Here is a 13,862-nt window from a genome sequence, read left to right on the forward strand (position 1 = left end):
CTCATAACAGCAATAATGGAAAAATAATGGAAACAACCTAAATGTCCATCAGTGGAAAAAACAAGTAATACCCACCTAGGCAGCTGTAAAAAGAATGCTCTAGGCCTAACTGTATGAACATGGAAAGCTCTCTAGGTGTTCTCTGTTAAACGATAAGAGTAAGTCACAGAAACACATGACCTCATTAGGTTAAAACAAAAACAGCAATAAAAATACATAATACAGGTGTATATGCACATATTATACGTGCATGCAAATGACTGAGGGGAGAGTAGAGAGGACTTTCAGCTTTTCTTCTGCATCATCTGATTCCTTTACAAAAAGAGCATGCAAGTCTAACATGGGTATATATTTTTAAAAAGTCAATATAGATCTCCCAAATAAATCCTAAGGTAAACAAAACCCTGTAATATTTTATTTTATTTAAATTATAATTACTTACTAAAGCTTCTGGTTCAATCACAAAGTTAACCACTTCATGCATGGAACTATAATGGTAAAACTAAGATATCGCCAACAGAAATATATAACACATTTCTTCAAGCCTCCCACCACCCCATCAGCAAACACAAATTTCAAATGTTAATGGGGAATTAAGTAAAAGAATTACACAAATCTGTACCTGTACTATTTGGTGTTGGAGTCTGATGATGTCCCAAAGTAGCTAATACAGGTCCAACTGGTAGAGAAGATGGACGCTGCTCTGACTTACACAACTGAGCAGGTTCTAGGAGATTTGAACGTGTAAAATAAGTTAGACAAACAAACAAACACACACTCTGTTGACTGCAATTGTTTGGGATTCAAAATCTTACAGATCAATAATTTTTGAAACTATATTATTTCATTAAGTCGAGTTCTATGCTACTACTCCTGACTTTCTAAACTCTCAAACTCGATATGTTACAGAGTACAAAGACACCAGGCAGCACATCAAAAGATCAGCCATGGTAGCCCAATACCACAGTACAACTGCTCTGTAAAACCAACAAATGCTTCCAATGGTAGTACCTCTTCTTTAGTCCCCTAAGAGATATTAAACTAATTCTCTTTAGGAGTAAAAATTCACAAAAGAATTTCACATACTTGTTAGTATTCTTTTTTTTTTGAGATGGCGTCCCTGTCATCCCAGCAAGAGCGCAGTGGCGTCATCATAGCTCACTGCAACTTCAAACTCCTGTGGGCTCAAGCGATCCTCCTGCCTCAGCTTCCCAAGCAGCAGTGATTACAGGCATGTGCCACCATGCCCAGCTAATTTTTCTATTTTTTGTAGAGACGGGGTCTCGCTCTTGCTCAGGCTGGTCTCTAACTCCTGACTCAAGCAATCCTCCTGCCTTGGCTTCCCAGAGTGCTAGGAGCCACCACGCCTGGACACTTGTAAGCATTTTTTAAAAAGGATTTTCCCTTTTACAATACAATTTCAGGCTTCACTATATCATCACTGAGAACAAAGAGATGTTGATGCAGTCTATGGCCATACCACCCTGAATGCGCCCAATCTCATCTGATCTCAGAAGTTAAGCAGGGTCTGGCCTGGTTAGTACTTGGATGGGAGAAATGCTGGATACGACAAAAAGGCAAAGGAATCAAGTACAGCCCTGAACCCTTCTTTGCCAATTTTAAAAAGTAACAGTATTATTGCTCTATACTTAAAAATACAGATATTATCAGTAGGTTATCATAAATTTTATTCTTCCATTTCTCATTATGTAAAAATCTACCATGAATAAACCATTCGTATTGTTCAGAGCTATAAAGAATGCCCCAAACCAGAACATTTCTAGATTACCCTTATTCGGGTATATTAATTTTTCCTTGCTAGTCATAAATTGTGAGTCATAGGATTCTGTCCTACCAGCTAATCCAAGTCTTAGTAACCATGTTTGTTTTCCATCTCACTTTGTAAACCAAAACTCCTTTCATTATACTTCAAAAGCCCCAATATCAAAAAACACTATCCAACTTCTTCCAGTTCATTTTCTGTTGTATTATTTTTTGGTCCCTTTTATTTATTTATTAAAAACAAACAACAAAAGAAATTCAGAAAGAGCTAAAATTATTACGACAGCCACACAAGTTTTTTCTCATTAATGAATGTATGAAACATTTTTCCAAATACTATACCTGGAGGTAAGACAGTCTGGGAAGGCATTGTGCTGATCACAACAGGTTCCAAGGGACTAGGTTGATATACTGCATCTACAGGATTAATAGTACTCTAAGATAAAGAAACATAGTAATTTTTAATTAAATGCCTTTCTCATGCTGACCCTCCCAAATGAATGAAATGCCCATATTTCTGACAGGAAAATCCTAGGTTAGTTATATAGATATGTTGATCAAAATGCAAAGAGGAAATAAAATACCTTTTCTATAAAAAAGTGTGAGAGTTTCTTACAATAAAGCATAGTAAGGAGGGAAAATGGATGAATCTCTGTCATATAAGAAGGTAAAGCTAAATGGAAAAACTTGGAAGGAGTTGTAAAATGGTGTGGGGAGATTTCAGGAAGCCAAAACAATAACCTCTCAAATGAGTGCTTCTCAAATTCTTAATCCACCACAAATATTGTTTCTCTATCAAAGACAGAGAAATTCTCTCGTTTTGGTATTAAACATTACACCTATGACCAGCTAATGTACCTGTAACAATAGGATTTCATCTTTCCATCCCATACCACTGCTACTTTCCATCACTATGTATCACACAGTACAGCAGTCCCTGGATATCTGTGGAGAACTGGTTCCAGAATCCCCTCAGATACCAAAATCCACAGATGCTTAAGTCCCTATAGTATTTGCACATAACCTATGCATATTCTCCCATATAATTTAAATCTCTAGATTACTTATAATATTAATACCTAATACAATGTAATAGCTAAGTAAATAATTGTTATACAGTATTGTTCAGGGAATAGTAAGGAAAAAGGTCGGTACACGTTCAGTACACAGGCAATTTTTTTTCCAAATATTTTGATCTGTGGTTGGTCATATTCACGGATGAGATATCCATGGTTGCAGAGGGTTGACTGTATAGACATCTAGTTCTACGGTCACTAAAGGGAAAGAGATGTATCTTCTAATTGGGGTTGTGTGGGGAAGAGGACTTTCTTTTTGAGGATTTAGAAGAGAAAAAAAAATATTCAAACTTATTGTTATAATTTTAGAGGGAAAAGTAAGGCCAGGTTTCTCTGATTCCAAGCCAAGAAATTATTCTGATAGCATAATGGCATTTTTAAGACTCCATAGTTCACTGTTTTTTTTTTTTAAGGGAGGGGGGATTTTAAGCCAGGTCTTTGTCAGAATAAAGTATAAATCTACCATTTAGAAGAATAAACCGGACAAACCCAAGAAATGAAAATTCAAATTCTTTACCTTTCCTTGAACTGGAAAACTAAACTTCAAATATATGTTAGGTAGAGTGTAACAGAAAACATGAAAACAGAATTATAAGGGAAATATTTTGCTAATGAATGAGCCCCAAAAGTATCTGTAAAACCTTAAAAGCACCTAATGATGGACACTGAAATAATGGTAAAGTTCTTGTAGACTTCTCATTTAATATCTAAGTTAAAAATTTTTTAAGCCAAATATCCCATCTACATAAATATTTAAAATCGTTAAATCAGATCTCTTAAGTGATTAGAACACAAGAATTCTGATTCTTGCCATTATAATAGTCTATCTACCATAAATATTCTAACTAAAAAATAAAGGATGGTTAGAGAAGACGCCCTGAAAACAATCACTGATAATCAAAAACCTAGTAAAAGTGAAGTGGGGAATGTTTTGAAGCATTGAGAAAAGCAATGAAACAGAAAAGCAATGAGTTTTAATTTCTTAGGATCCTCAAGTCTCTTATCCACTATGGGCCAAAGTTTCCTAGTCTGTAAAATAAAGAAGAGCCTGGATTTATAGGGGTGCTAAGGACTTTCTGGTTATTACTTGGATTCTATTTTCTGATGCTGAACCAAGTCATAATAACTAAACAAGTGTCTCAACAGTCCTGGAGCTGTTCTTAAAATAAATTCCTTGTTTACAGAGTGCTTTTCTCCAAAGGACTCCAAGTACTTTACAAAGGCAAAATCCCTCCATTAACACCTTGATCCACAGGAATGAGAATATATCATCTCTTTATCCCACCCATTGAAGAGACTAAGAAATAACTTTGGAACAAAGGACCAGAATTCTAACTTTTAGATGTAATCTTTTGTTTTCCAGATGAACTGTTTTAAGATTAGGCTTGTCAACCAAAGAAAACACTTTTAGACTTTTTTGCATCGTCAAACAAAAATTATGGAAGACGGTTGTTTTATGTTAATACTAAGCTCCTGCATGAGGCCTCAACAGACCAGACCAAACCAAAATGGAATCAGTCACATTAAATGCCACATAATTACAATGAACTCTAAGAAAACAAAACATACCAAAACAGACCAGTTTTTCTTAAAAATAGGAGATTCCAGTCTATCTGAGTCAGTGTAATAAGGAAGTACTCTCTGCCTTAACCCTTACAAGAAAAGTAATCTGATATTAACCAATCAGCCTTTTTGCTATTGTTCTGTTTCCTTGTTCCCACCTCACAAAACCCAATGTTCTGCCATTGTCCAGCAGGAGTTCTCATTCTATTTTATAGAATGGAGGCTGCCCCAATTCATGAATCAAGAACAAAAGACAATTAGATCTACAGATAAATTTGCTGTAATTCTGTTTTTTGACAGTATATATTAAAAGTACTTAATCTTTTTGTTGTTGATAGAAAAAGTAACTCTTCTACACTTATCTATAGTCTTTGGTCAATCAACTTCAGGCTAAAATATGTCATATTATATTCTACAACTTGCTTTAAAAATCAAGGTGCAGAGCTTGAGAAGCATAAGTAATAATCCTCATGCCTAATCCACTATGACATTAATGAAATTCATGTAATAGAATATGATATGCAATAAATTATATATACATATGAGCATATATAGCTGACATTTATTGAATACTGTGTGCTCATTTTGTATCTTACAACAACCTTCTGAGGTAGAATCTTTCAGCTTTCTTTATAGATGAAGAAATTAAGACTTTGTAACTTGCACAAGGTAACAGATAGTAAGCGGCAGGATTGTTTTATTTAAAGCCAAGCAGTGTGGCTATATCATGAACAGGTGCTTTATTATTCAAACTCAAGAAGTCTGGCTATATTATGAACAGTTCCCTTGTTTCTCCAAAATAAAAACTCATAAGGAAAAATGCTATAGTCCCTGAGCAAATGATACAAATGTGTTTTTTTGACAAGTTTAAAGTTTCAAAGAGTATAAACTTTCTAGATGTTTTTAACTGCAAATGATCAAAAGTTTTTGGCATGCTTCGTAAAACCCTGCCTATTTTTTAACACAATATAAAGTAACTAATTTGGCTTTGAGGAAAAAGATCAAAATAATAACCAATATGATTCTCTTTAGGTCTTTGGGGACCATGAAATGCTAGACAACACATCCAGTCCTTCCCCTTTGGGGTTCACAATCTTCAGTGACATCTCAGAAGACGACATTGTATCACTTTATATTATACAATTGTATTATTTCACTGTGGCTCACACTTTGAACAGGCAAAAATACAATCTACTTAATTCACATTTCAAAAATGTTTATTTCTGCTTTATTAAGAATATGCAAACAACATAGATATTTAACTTCTTTTTAAAATTGTAAACCAAATATAAAGATAACATGCTCATTCTTTCAGTATAATTATGAGATGTTTTTGAAGATTTACAAAATGTGTTTCCAGATCTCAGACAAGCTGGCACTTGTAAAGCCCAGGACAAAAAAAGAGGCTGCCTTCTACTTCAGAAATAGTCTGAACAGAAGTCATTCAGCTACCATAAAACTAGGGTAGCACAAACTATAAACCTTCAAACTGTTTTATTTCTACCTGAGAAATACTAAAAATAAAATTTTCTTATGTCTTTTTAGAGGGGACGTTGAATATAAGGGAAGGGTAAAAAGACAAGACAAAGGAAAGAATAAGAAAATGGCTATAAGTGAAAGAGGTCATGTAGTTTGTTCCAACAAAAATGCCGCATATACCACATTACCGGTGACAGTTAACAAAATACACAAAAGCTAAAAGATAAGAAAATAACAGGAATCTATAAACACATTTGATTAGATTATGATAGGTTTCAATATTTCTCCTCCCCCTCTGCATTCATATGATAAAAGAAAATTTGACAAGAAATATGGCATTGAGTTATACCTTATTTAATCGTAAAAGCCGACTTTTCATACCATGATTCAAGTTAACACATGCAAAGTGATTCAATATGAACCAAGACTCAGAAAAATTTTAAGACTGTTATTTCCCCTTCAAATGACTGCTGAAAGATGGCCAACTTTAGGAGTCAAAGAAAATTGCAAGAGTCAAAAACATAAAGCAGTGAGTAGGTGAAAAGAAGAATTTGCGTTGAAATGTGAGTAGAAATTCAGGCTTCTCCTGATATGACTGGTTATAATGCTCTGCAGAAGTAAAGGGAGACAAAAAGATTAGATTAAACTTACTATAATTCCATCTGCGTGCTTCTCCGCATTACTCTGGTCCTTAAGGAAAAATGTTAAAAATATTAACTTCATTCTTACATGTATGTAACTCCTTGTGCACTTCCCTACTAAGAGCTTATCTAACCAGGTAAACTATTTGTCTGCTTCCACTAAGATTTTAATTCCACTTGTACATTCCTAGCCAAACATAATTCTAACACTAGCTACACAACAATCAACACTAATAGTATGGCAATTATTTTTCTATTCAGGCATTTAATTAAGTTCATTGTGCAAATATCCTATAGAACCATAGTGACATTCAAAATCACAGGCAAATAGTGGTCTCTACAAGGATGAATCTTGAAAAGAGTATGCTAAGTTAAAGAAGCCAGTCATAAAAGTCCACATAGTGTATTATCCTGTTTCTATAAAATGCCCAGAATAGCCAAATCTAGAGACAGAAAATAGATTAGTGGTTGCCAGAGGCAGGATGGAGGGGTGAGGGAGATACAGACCCTCCCCTCTTCAACTTATGATGCTTACCATAAACATGTTCTAAACACTTACAACAGCCTACAGTTACGCAAAATCGTCTAGCCACACAATGTACTGTAGAGTTAAAAAATCCTAAGTCAAACCACCATAAGTTAAGGACCGTCTGTATAGGGAATGCCTGCTTAATAAGTATGGAGTTTCTTCGTGGGGCTGAGGGAGGGTGTGCCAAAATTAGATTATGCTGATGATTGTACAACTGTAAATATACTAAAAACCACTGAAGTATGTGCTTTAAATGGGTGAACTTTATGGTATGTAAATTATATATCAATAAAACTGGTTTTTAAAAAAAGCTGTTGAGAAATGAATACTGATGAAAAAAGTCTATGCAGAAAAAAGTTTTGGGGAGAGAAACTGGGATCTAAGGACAACTGAAATACATAATCTACTTAAAAAATATCTGTGGTCAGACAACTCAGTCCTAAAGGGATAATCTAGGCCTGTGCTGTCCAGTTTGGTATCCACTAGTAACATGTAGCTGCTGAGCACTTGAAATGTGGCTAGTTCAAAGTATAAAATAATCCCATGATTTTGAAGACTTGGTGCAAAAAAGAGGGAAAGGGAGAAAAAGAGGGGAAAGGAGAGAGGGAAAGAAGGAGAGAGAGAGAGAAAGACTATCTCAAATACCTCATTAGTGAGTTTTTATATTAATTATATGTTGAAATGATAATATTTTGGATATACTGGGTTAAATAAAATGTATTATTGAAATTAATTTCAGTTGTTTCTTTTTACCTTTTTAAATGTGGTTACTAGAAAATCTTAAATTGCATTTGTGGCCCTCGTATTTCTACCAGACAGCACTGGTCTAGACTTAGGATATTCAATAAATAACTGACAAAATTAAAATCTCAAATCTGAATGAACTGATCCACAGTATTTATTTGTATCTATTATATGCAAAACATTATAAATTACATAAATCAAACTGATCTGTGTCTACCATGAAAATGCTTATAATCTCTATCTTTGTCTATAAGAATTGCCACTGAAAGTGCCTGATTTTTAATTATATTGAAATGTTGTTTAACTGCATGATTTAACTGTTTTTTTCCAAGTTTATACCAACTATACCACATAACCGAAGCATGTCGAGCCTATCTTTTCTCTCAATTTCAGTGATCTCTGTAAGTAATGATGCAAAAATAATCCTATGGCAAATCACAGTCAACTAGCTGCACACATCATTTTAACAGACATTATAACAAGAGTTATGAGTTGTGGTATGTGGTCATATCACCTGACCTTGATGAAGAACTGATCAAGTCTCCAGCTGCAGGGGCCTCCCAGATTATCTTCACTCTGCCCCCTCCCCCACTCTCCCTAAATTTCCCAAGAGTGGAACATCAGCTTCTCCACCAATGATAAAAGGGAAGAAGGAGATCTTCTGAGATAACACAGCCCACTTGAAAATCCCACTAACCAAGTGGTGCCCAAACTTTGCTGCACATTAGAATCACTTGGGAGTTTTAAACTATCTCAATGCCCAGGTGACACTCTATACCACAACAGAAATACAACAGAATGTCTCGGGGTAGGGGCCAGACATGAAAACTGTTAAATATCCACAGGTGAGTCAAATGTGCAGCAAACGTTGGGAATCAATACACTAATCATTTAGGCAGGAAAGCAGCTTTTGGGAGTGGGAAATAAAATGAAAGAATCAAAACTGGAAGGAGCATGCTATCTCCAAGAAGCTAATACTAAATCAGCCCGAAAGCAAAAACGTATCCTATTAGCTGTCCTCTTTTATCACTTTGGGGTGTCAGATGGCATTATCTCCCTGAAAATAGCTGATTCCAATATTTTATTAATCTGCCAGTGAATAATAGTCCTCCAAAGTGGCTATAACAATTTATATTTCCATTAGTACTAGATGGAAGTTCTCCCATTTTACCAACATGTGATATTGTCATCTTAAAATATGTCCTCTTAAATTTTTTAAATTTAATAAATACTATTTAGGGCTGATGCCTAGTACTAGGAGCATCACAAATAATAATTCATTTAGTTTCATAATTCAGTAAGAAACATGTACTAGTATCATTTCTATTTTATATGGAATATAAACCAAAGCATACAGAGGATAAATAAACTTGCTCAGGTGGTGCGGCTGGGATTAAAATCCAGCCTGGCTCTACAGTTCATGATCTTTAAGATTATGCAATGCTGCCTCTCATTATTATTTTAAAATCTTATATCTTAATCACATATCACTGATTAGATTTATCTAAAGATTAATTTATGTGGATGATCATTGCAGCACCACAGAGAAATGGCTAAATAAAAAAATCATACATATAGTGAAAATACTAAACCAATAGTGAAAATATTAAGTCATGCAACCATTAAAAATTATACATTAGTAAAATCATTCAGTAATTCAGTTATTTACCAGACACCTACTATGTGGCAGGCAATTGTAGGCACTGAGGATACAATGGTGTTAAGGACTGAATGTTTGTGTCTCATCCCCCAACCATTCATATGTTGAAGTATTAATCCCCAAGGTGGCTATATGTGCAGAAGGGGCCTCTAAGAAAGTAATTAAACTTAAACGAGGTCATATGGTTGGGCCCCAGATTCAAGAGGATTAGTATCCTCATAAGAACAGACACCAGAGAGCTTGTGCTCCCACCTGTGTGCATGCTTGCTCTCTGCACAGAGGAACCAGGGAAAGACTATGTGATGACACGGTTGTACTAAAAGCCAGGAGAAGAGCCCTCACCAGAAACTGAATAGGCCAGAACCTTGATCTTGGACTTCTAGCCTCCAAACTGTGAGAAAATAAAATTTCTGTTGGTTAAGCCACCCAGGGCATGGTATTTTGCTGTGGCAGCCTGAGCAAACTAATACAAGTGGTAAGATGGACAAAGTCCTCACAGAGATTACAGTCTAGTGCAGAGCCAATAAATAGGTAAATAAATATATTATGTAAATTTGGCCAGTGATACAAAGCCATGAAGAAAAAGAAATTAGTGGAAGGTAGACAGTATTTTAGGTGGAAAGGGAAGTCTTTCCACAGATGTTCCATGTGGCAGAAATTTGAATAAAGGGAAGGAGTGAGCCTGGTGGGTATCAGTGGGAAATGCCTTTCAAGTGGAGGGAAAAGCAAGTCAAAATCCCTCTCTAACGCAGGCCATAAAAGCCTGGCTTGTCTGAGATAAAGAAAACAGACCAATGTTACTGGAATGGTGTAATCAAGCAAGGGTAGGTGATAAGGTGAGAGAGTAAGTGATGATTCAAATGACGTTAAGTTAAGGAAAATAGTTTAGATTTCATTCCAAATGAGATGGGAAACCATCAGGGGGATTTAAGCAGGCAAGGGACATGGTCTGATTTACATTTAAATTGGGTTTAAAGATACAGAGTTCACATAAGGTACAAATGTCACTGAGTTATACTTGTACATAAAAAGCCTTAACAACAATAAAACTTCCTTCTGGAATAAATAAAAAGCCAAACTCCATTTACTTGATCAACGTTACTCATTGTGAAGGACCTTGAAATGTAGGTCTATCAAGCTGTGCTAAAATAGACAGCAGGTCCAGACTAATTTGTAGAAAGTTCTAGAAGAGAGCTTTAGTAATTTGAAATGTAATACATTCAAAGACAGAGAACACCAAAAATGTTCTTGATGACTTACTGAAATAGGCTAGGCTGCTCTACTGTGCAATGATCTAAAGTTTTGAATGGTTTTCAGAGATCAAACTGGCCCAACCATTGTATCAGCTCTTCTGCTTCCTCGATCTTCTAGAGAAGGCAGTAGGAATACCCTAAAATACCTACTCACACACACACCAGGCATGGTGTAGTTTACTGGTTATCTATATATAGGCTTTTGGGTAGCTGTACGTACCCTCTACTAACCCATGTAATTTCATAGCCAAGAAAAATCCCTTTTCATTCCTCCAATCCTAACCCCTTATCCTCCCTTCTTCTTAGCTTTAGAATATATTTTTTTTTTTTTTTTTTTTTTTGAGACAGAGTCTCATTCTGTTGCCCTGAGTAGAGTGCCGTGGCATCAGCCTAGCTCACAGCAACCTCAAACTCCTGGGCTCAAGCGATCCTTCTGCCTCAGCCTCCCGAGTAGCTGGGACTACAGGCATGCGCCACCACGCCCGGCTAATTTTTTCTATGTATTTTTAGTTGTCCGATTAATTTCTTTCTATTTTTAATAGAGACGGGGTCTCGCTCTTGCTCAGGATGGTCTCGAACTCCTGAGCTCAAAGGATCCGCCTGCCTCGGCCTCCCAGAGTGCTAGGATTACAGGCGTGAGCCACCGCGCCCGGCCTAGAATATATTTTGATCCACAAAAGTTGATGGAAAATTTAGACACATACATAGGAAATCTAGATATCAATAATATCTAGAAAAGGAATACAAGCCCTAAGTTCTGACACTTTAATATTGAATCTGGCCTCAAGTGAAAATGACATTGGCCCCTTTAATTTATAAACGAAGTATCCTCACTATCCAAATACAAATGGATTGTCCCACACTACTGTCATTAACAATGCTAGGTAAAAAGTCTCTATGATTCAACAAACAAATATATACAATTTAGTAAGTAAAACAGACTAGTAATTAAAAACTCACACAAACATCATTTCTCAACATGGCACTGAGCTGTCCATCCACCCACTTCTAGCCACTTGTTGTTAATACAAGGGCAAAGACAGGTAGAAATAATGGAAAAAAAAAAAAGTTTTCAAAAAATTCTTATTCTCAAACAATAAAATTCTTATTTCTGAAAATTTCAGACAATAAAATATATATTTAGGTTGAATATGCCAAAATTTTCCAGAAAAGCAGATAATATACATGAAATTTTTAACCCACAATAATTAAAAATATATTTTGTTTTGTGAATAAAAAACAGTAAAGTTCATTAATGTAGCTCAATATCAGAAAAATCTATAAAAATTTTTTAAAATATTATATCTCTACTATACTCTTCATTGTGGATAAGAAAAATAAGTGCCAAAACATAATTCCCTTATTTTCTAAGAAAAACTTTTCTGTAAAAGGTTTTTGTATAATATGTCTCTGTTCCAAGCAGCAATAGTGGATAAAATGGAAGGAAAGGGTGAGTCATTCAAACATGCTTCCCTCCTTCCCAGCCACCACCAGAAATTATGTTACCAAAAACAGTAGGTAAGATAACATCCAAACACAATAGCTGTTCAACAGTATCAGGAAGCCCACAATACTGTAGAGAGGTCATATGTTTTAGAACTGAGTTTTTGGCTATTAAAGAAAAATGCCATTATAATTTATAAATTCCATTACATTAATGTAATCAAAAGTAAAATGTACTTACTTTAGCAATCTGCAGCAATACAATGCAGTGTTTAATTGACTCTACCATGCTCTATAAAGACAAAACACTGATTTTAGGACTGCCTCCAATAAAATGGTCATATGATCATAGTTAGAGCTTAAAATATAAAAATCAGTTCAAATGTACAGGATTTAAGTCTATATTCCACAAGAAATACCCTCTCTGGATACCCAGCAGGTTCTGATATGTTGATAGTGTCAAATGAAGTTATTCATTAGCAACTCTATGAATATTAAAGAAAGCCAAAGATTGTTAATTTATACTGAATAATATCTAAATGATTTTTCTTTTTCTTTCTTTCTTTTTCTTTTTCCTTTTTTTTAAGGAGACAAGGTCTTGCTATGTTGCCCAGGCTGGAGTGCAGTGGCTATTCACAAGCACAACCATATAAGTACACTACAGTCTCAAACTCCTGGGCTCAAGCAATCCTCCTGCCCTAGCCTCCTGAGTAGCTGGAACTACCAGCGCACACCAGCAGGCACAGCTCTAAATGGTTTTCGATACTTCAAACAGAAAAAGATATGAGCCTGATTAACTTTCAAATTCTTAAATCAACAGCAGCAACTCTAAGACACCTACTTAAGACTTTGATGGAAGTATGGAGAGTAAAGGATCCTGCCAAAATATTGGTACACCTGAAATACTATTTTGCCTGGTTTTAAAATACTTTGATCAAGATACAAATCTCATTAGTAGCCCATTATATGATGTCAGAAGGCCAGTACATCGGAAAACTTGAATCTTAATATATTTTAATAAGAAATAGAATATACACATTGTACATGGATGGCACATTTTATCCAAGGATCTCTAACAAGACCAGAAACAGATAAAGTGGTACCTGAAGTCAATTTCAAATAGAGGGATTATTCTGTAAGGTTAAACTCCTTTGGAAAATAACATAATTCTTTTAAACACTCCTATAAAAATTCATAAAAACTAAAATCTCAATTGTTTTTAACAATAGTAGCAACTTAAAATAGAAATAACATTTTAAAACACTTTGTAATGCAAATTTAGAGTTCATCAAACACATAACTTACATTTGTTGTCTCTTTGAGAGTTTCAATTTTCTGTGAAAAATATAAGTTTTAATAGATATAATCAGAAGTGTAAAGAAGCATCATTGTTGTTTTTCGCTGGTTATTTAAATAATTTTACCAAAATGTACTCATTCTAAATGAGCACAAGCAAGTTGGGAAGGGAGTATGTTTTGTCATATTTTGGTCTTTATCTAAAACAAATATTTAAATAAAAATTCCAGACATTTTATGGATCAAACCCTCTTAAACAAAATTCATGTGATTCAATTCAAGATTTATAAAAATAATATAAAACATTCTTATTCCTTACCTGAAAACAAGTTTTATCTTTTCTACAGATTTCACTGTGATTTAAAAATGCTTATTTTCCTAAGTTGTTTAAAAATG

The 13,862-nt window shown here is 34.8% G+C and overlaps 1 protein-coding gene across 2 annotated transcripts in view; it reads right to left on the reverse strand.

Moving 5' to 3' along the window:
• Positions 1-13,507, reverse strand: part of OSBPL9 (oxysterol binding protein-like 9) — a 38,248-nt gene extending 24,741 nt beyond the window's left edge. Inside the window, exons 1-5 of one of the 2 annotated variants that reach the window (XM_012639426.1) lie at positions 13,476-13,507; positions 12,412-12,462; positions 6,552-6,590; positions 2,125-2,218; positions 623-727 (exon numbers count right to left, since the gene is read on the reverse strand). In XM_012639426.1, the coding sequence (XP_012494880.1) occupies positions 623-727; positions 2,125-2,218; positions 6,552-6,590; positions 12,412-12,459 (286 nt within the window). In that variant the 5' untranslated portion in view covers positions 12,460-12,462; positions 13,476-13,507. The remainder of the gene's footprint in view (positions 1-622; positions 728-2,124; positions 2,219-6,551; positions 6,591-12,411; positions 12,463-13,475) is intronic. The other variant, XM_012639427.1, reaches the window with a different exon arrangement.
• Between the last annotated feature and the right edge of the window lie 355 nt (positions 13,508-13,862).

Source organism: Propithecus coquereli, unplaced genomic scaffold (assembly GCF_000956105.1).
Source record: "Propithecus coquereli isolate 6110/MARCELLA unplaced genomic scaffold, Pcoq_1.0 Scaffold14, whole genome shotgun sequence".
Taxonomy (NCBI): Eukaryota; Metazoa; Chordata; class Mammalia; order Primates; family Indriidae; genus Propithecus; species Propithecus coquereli.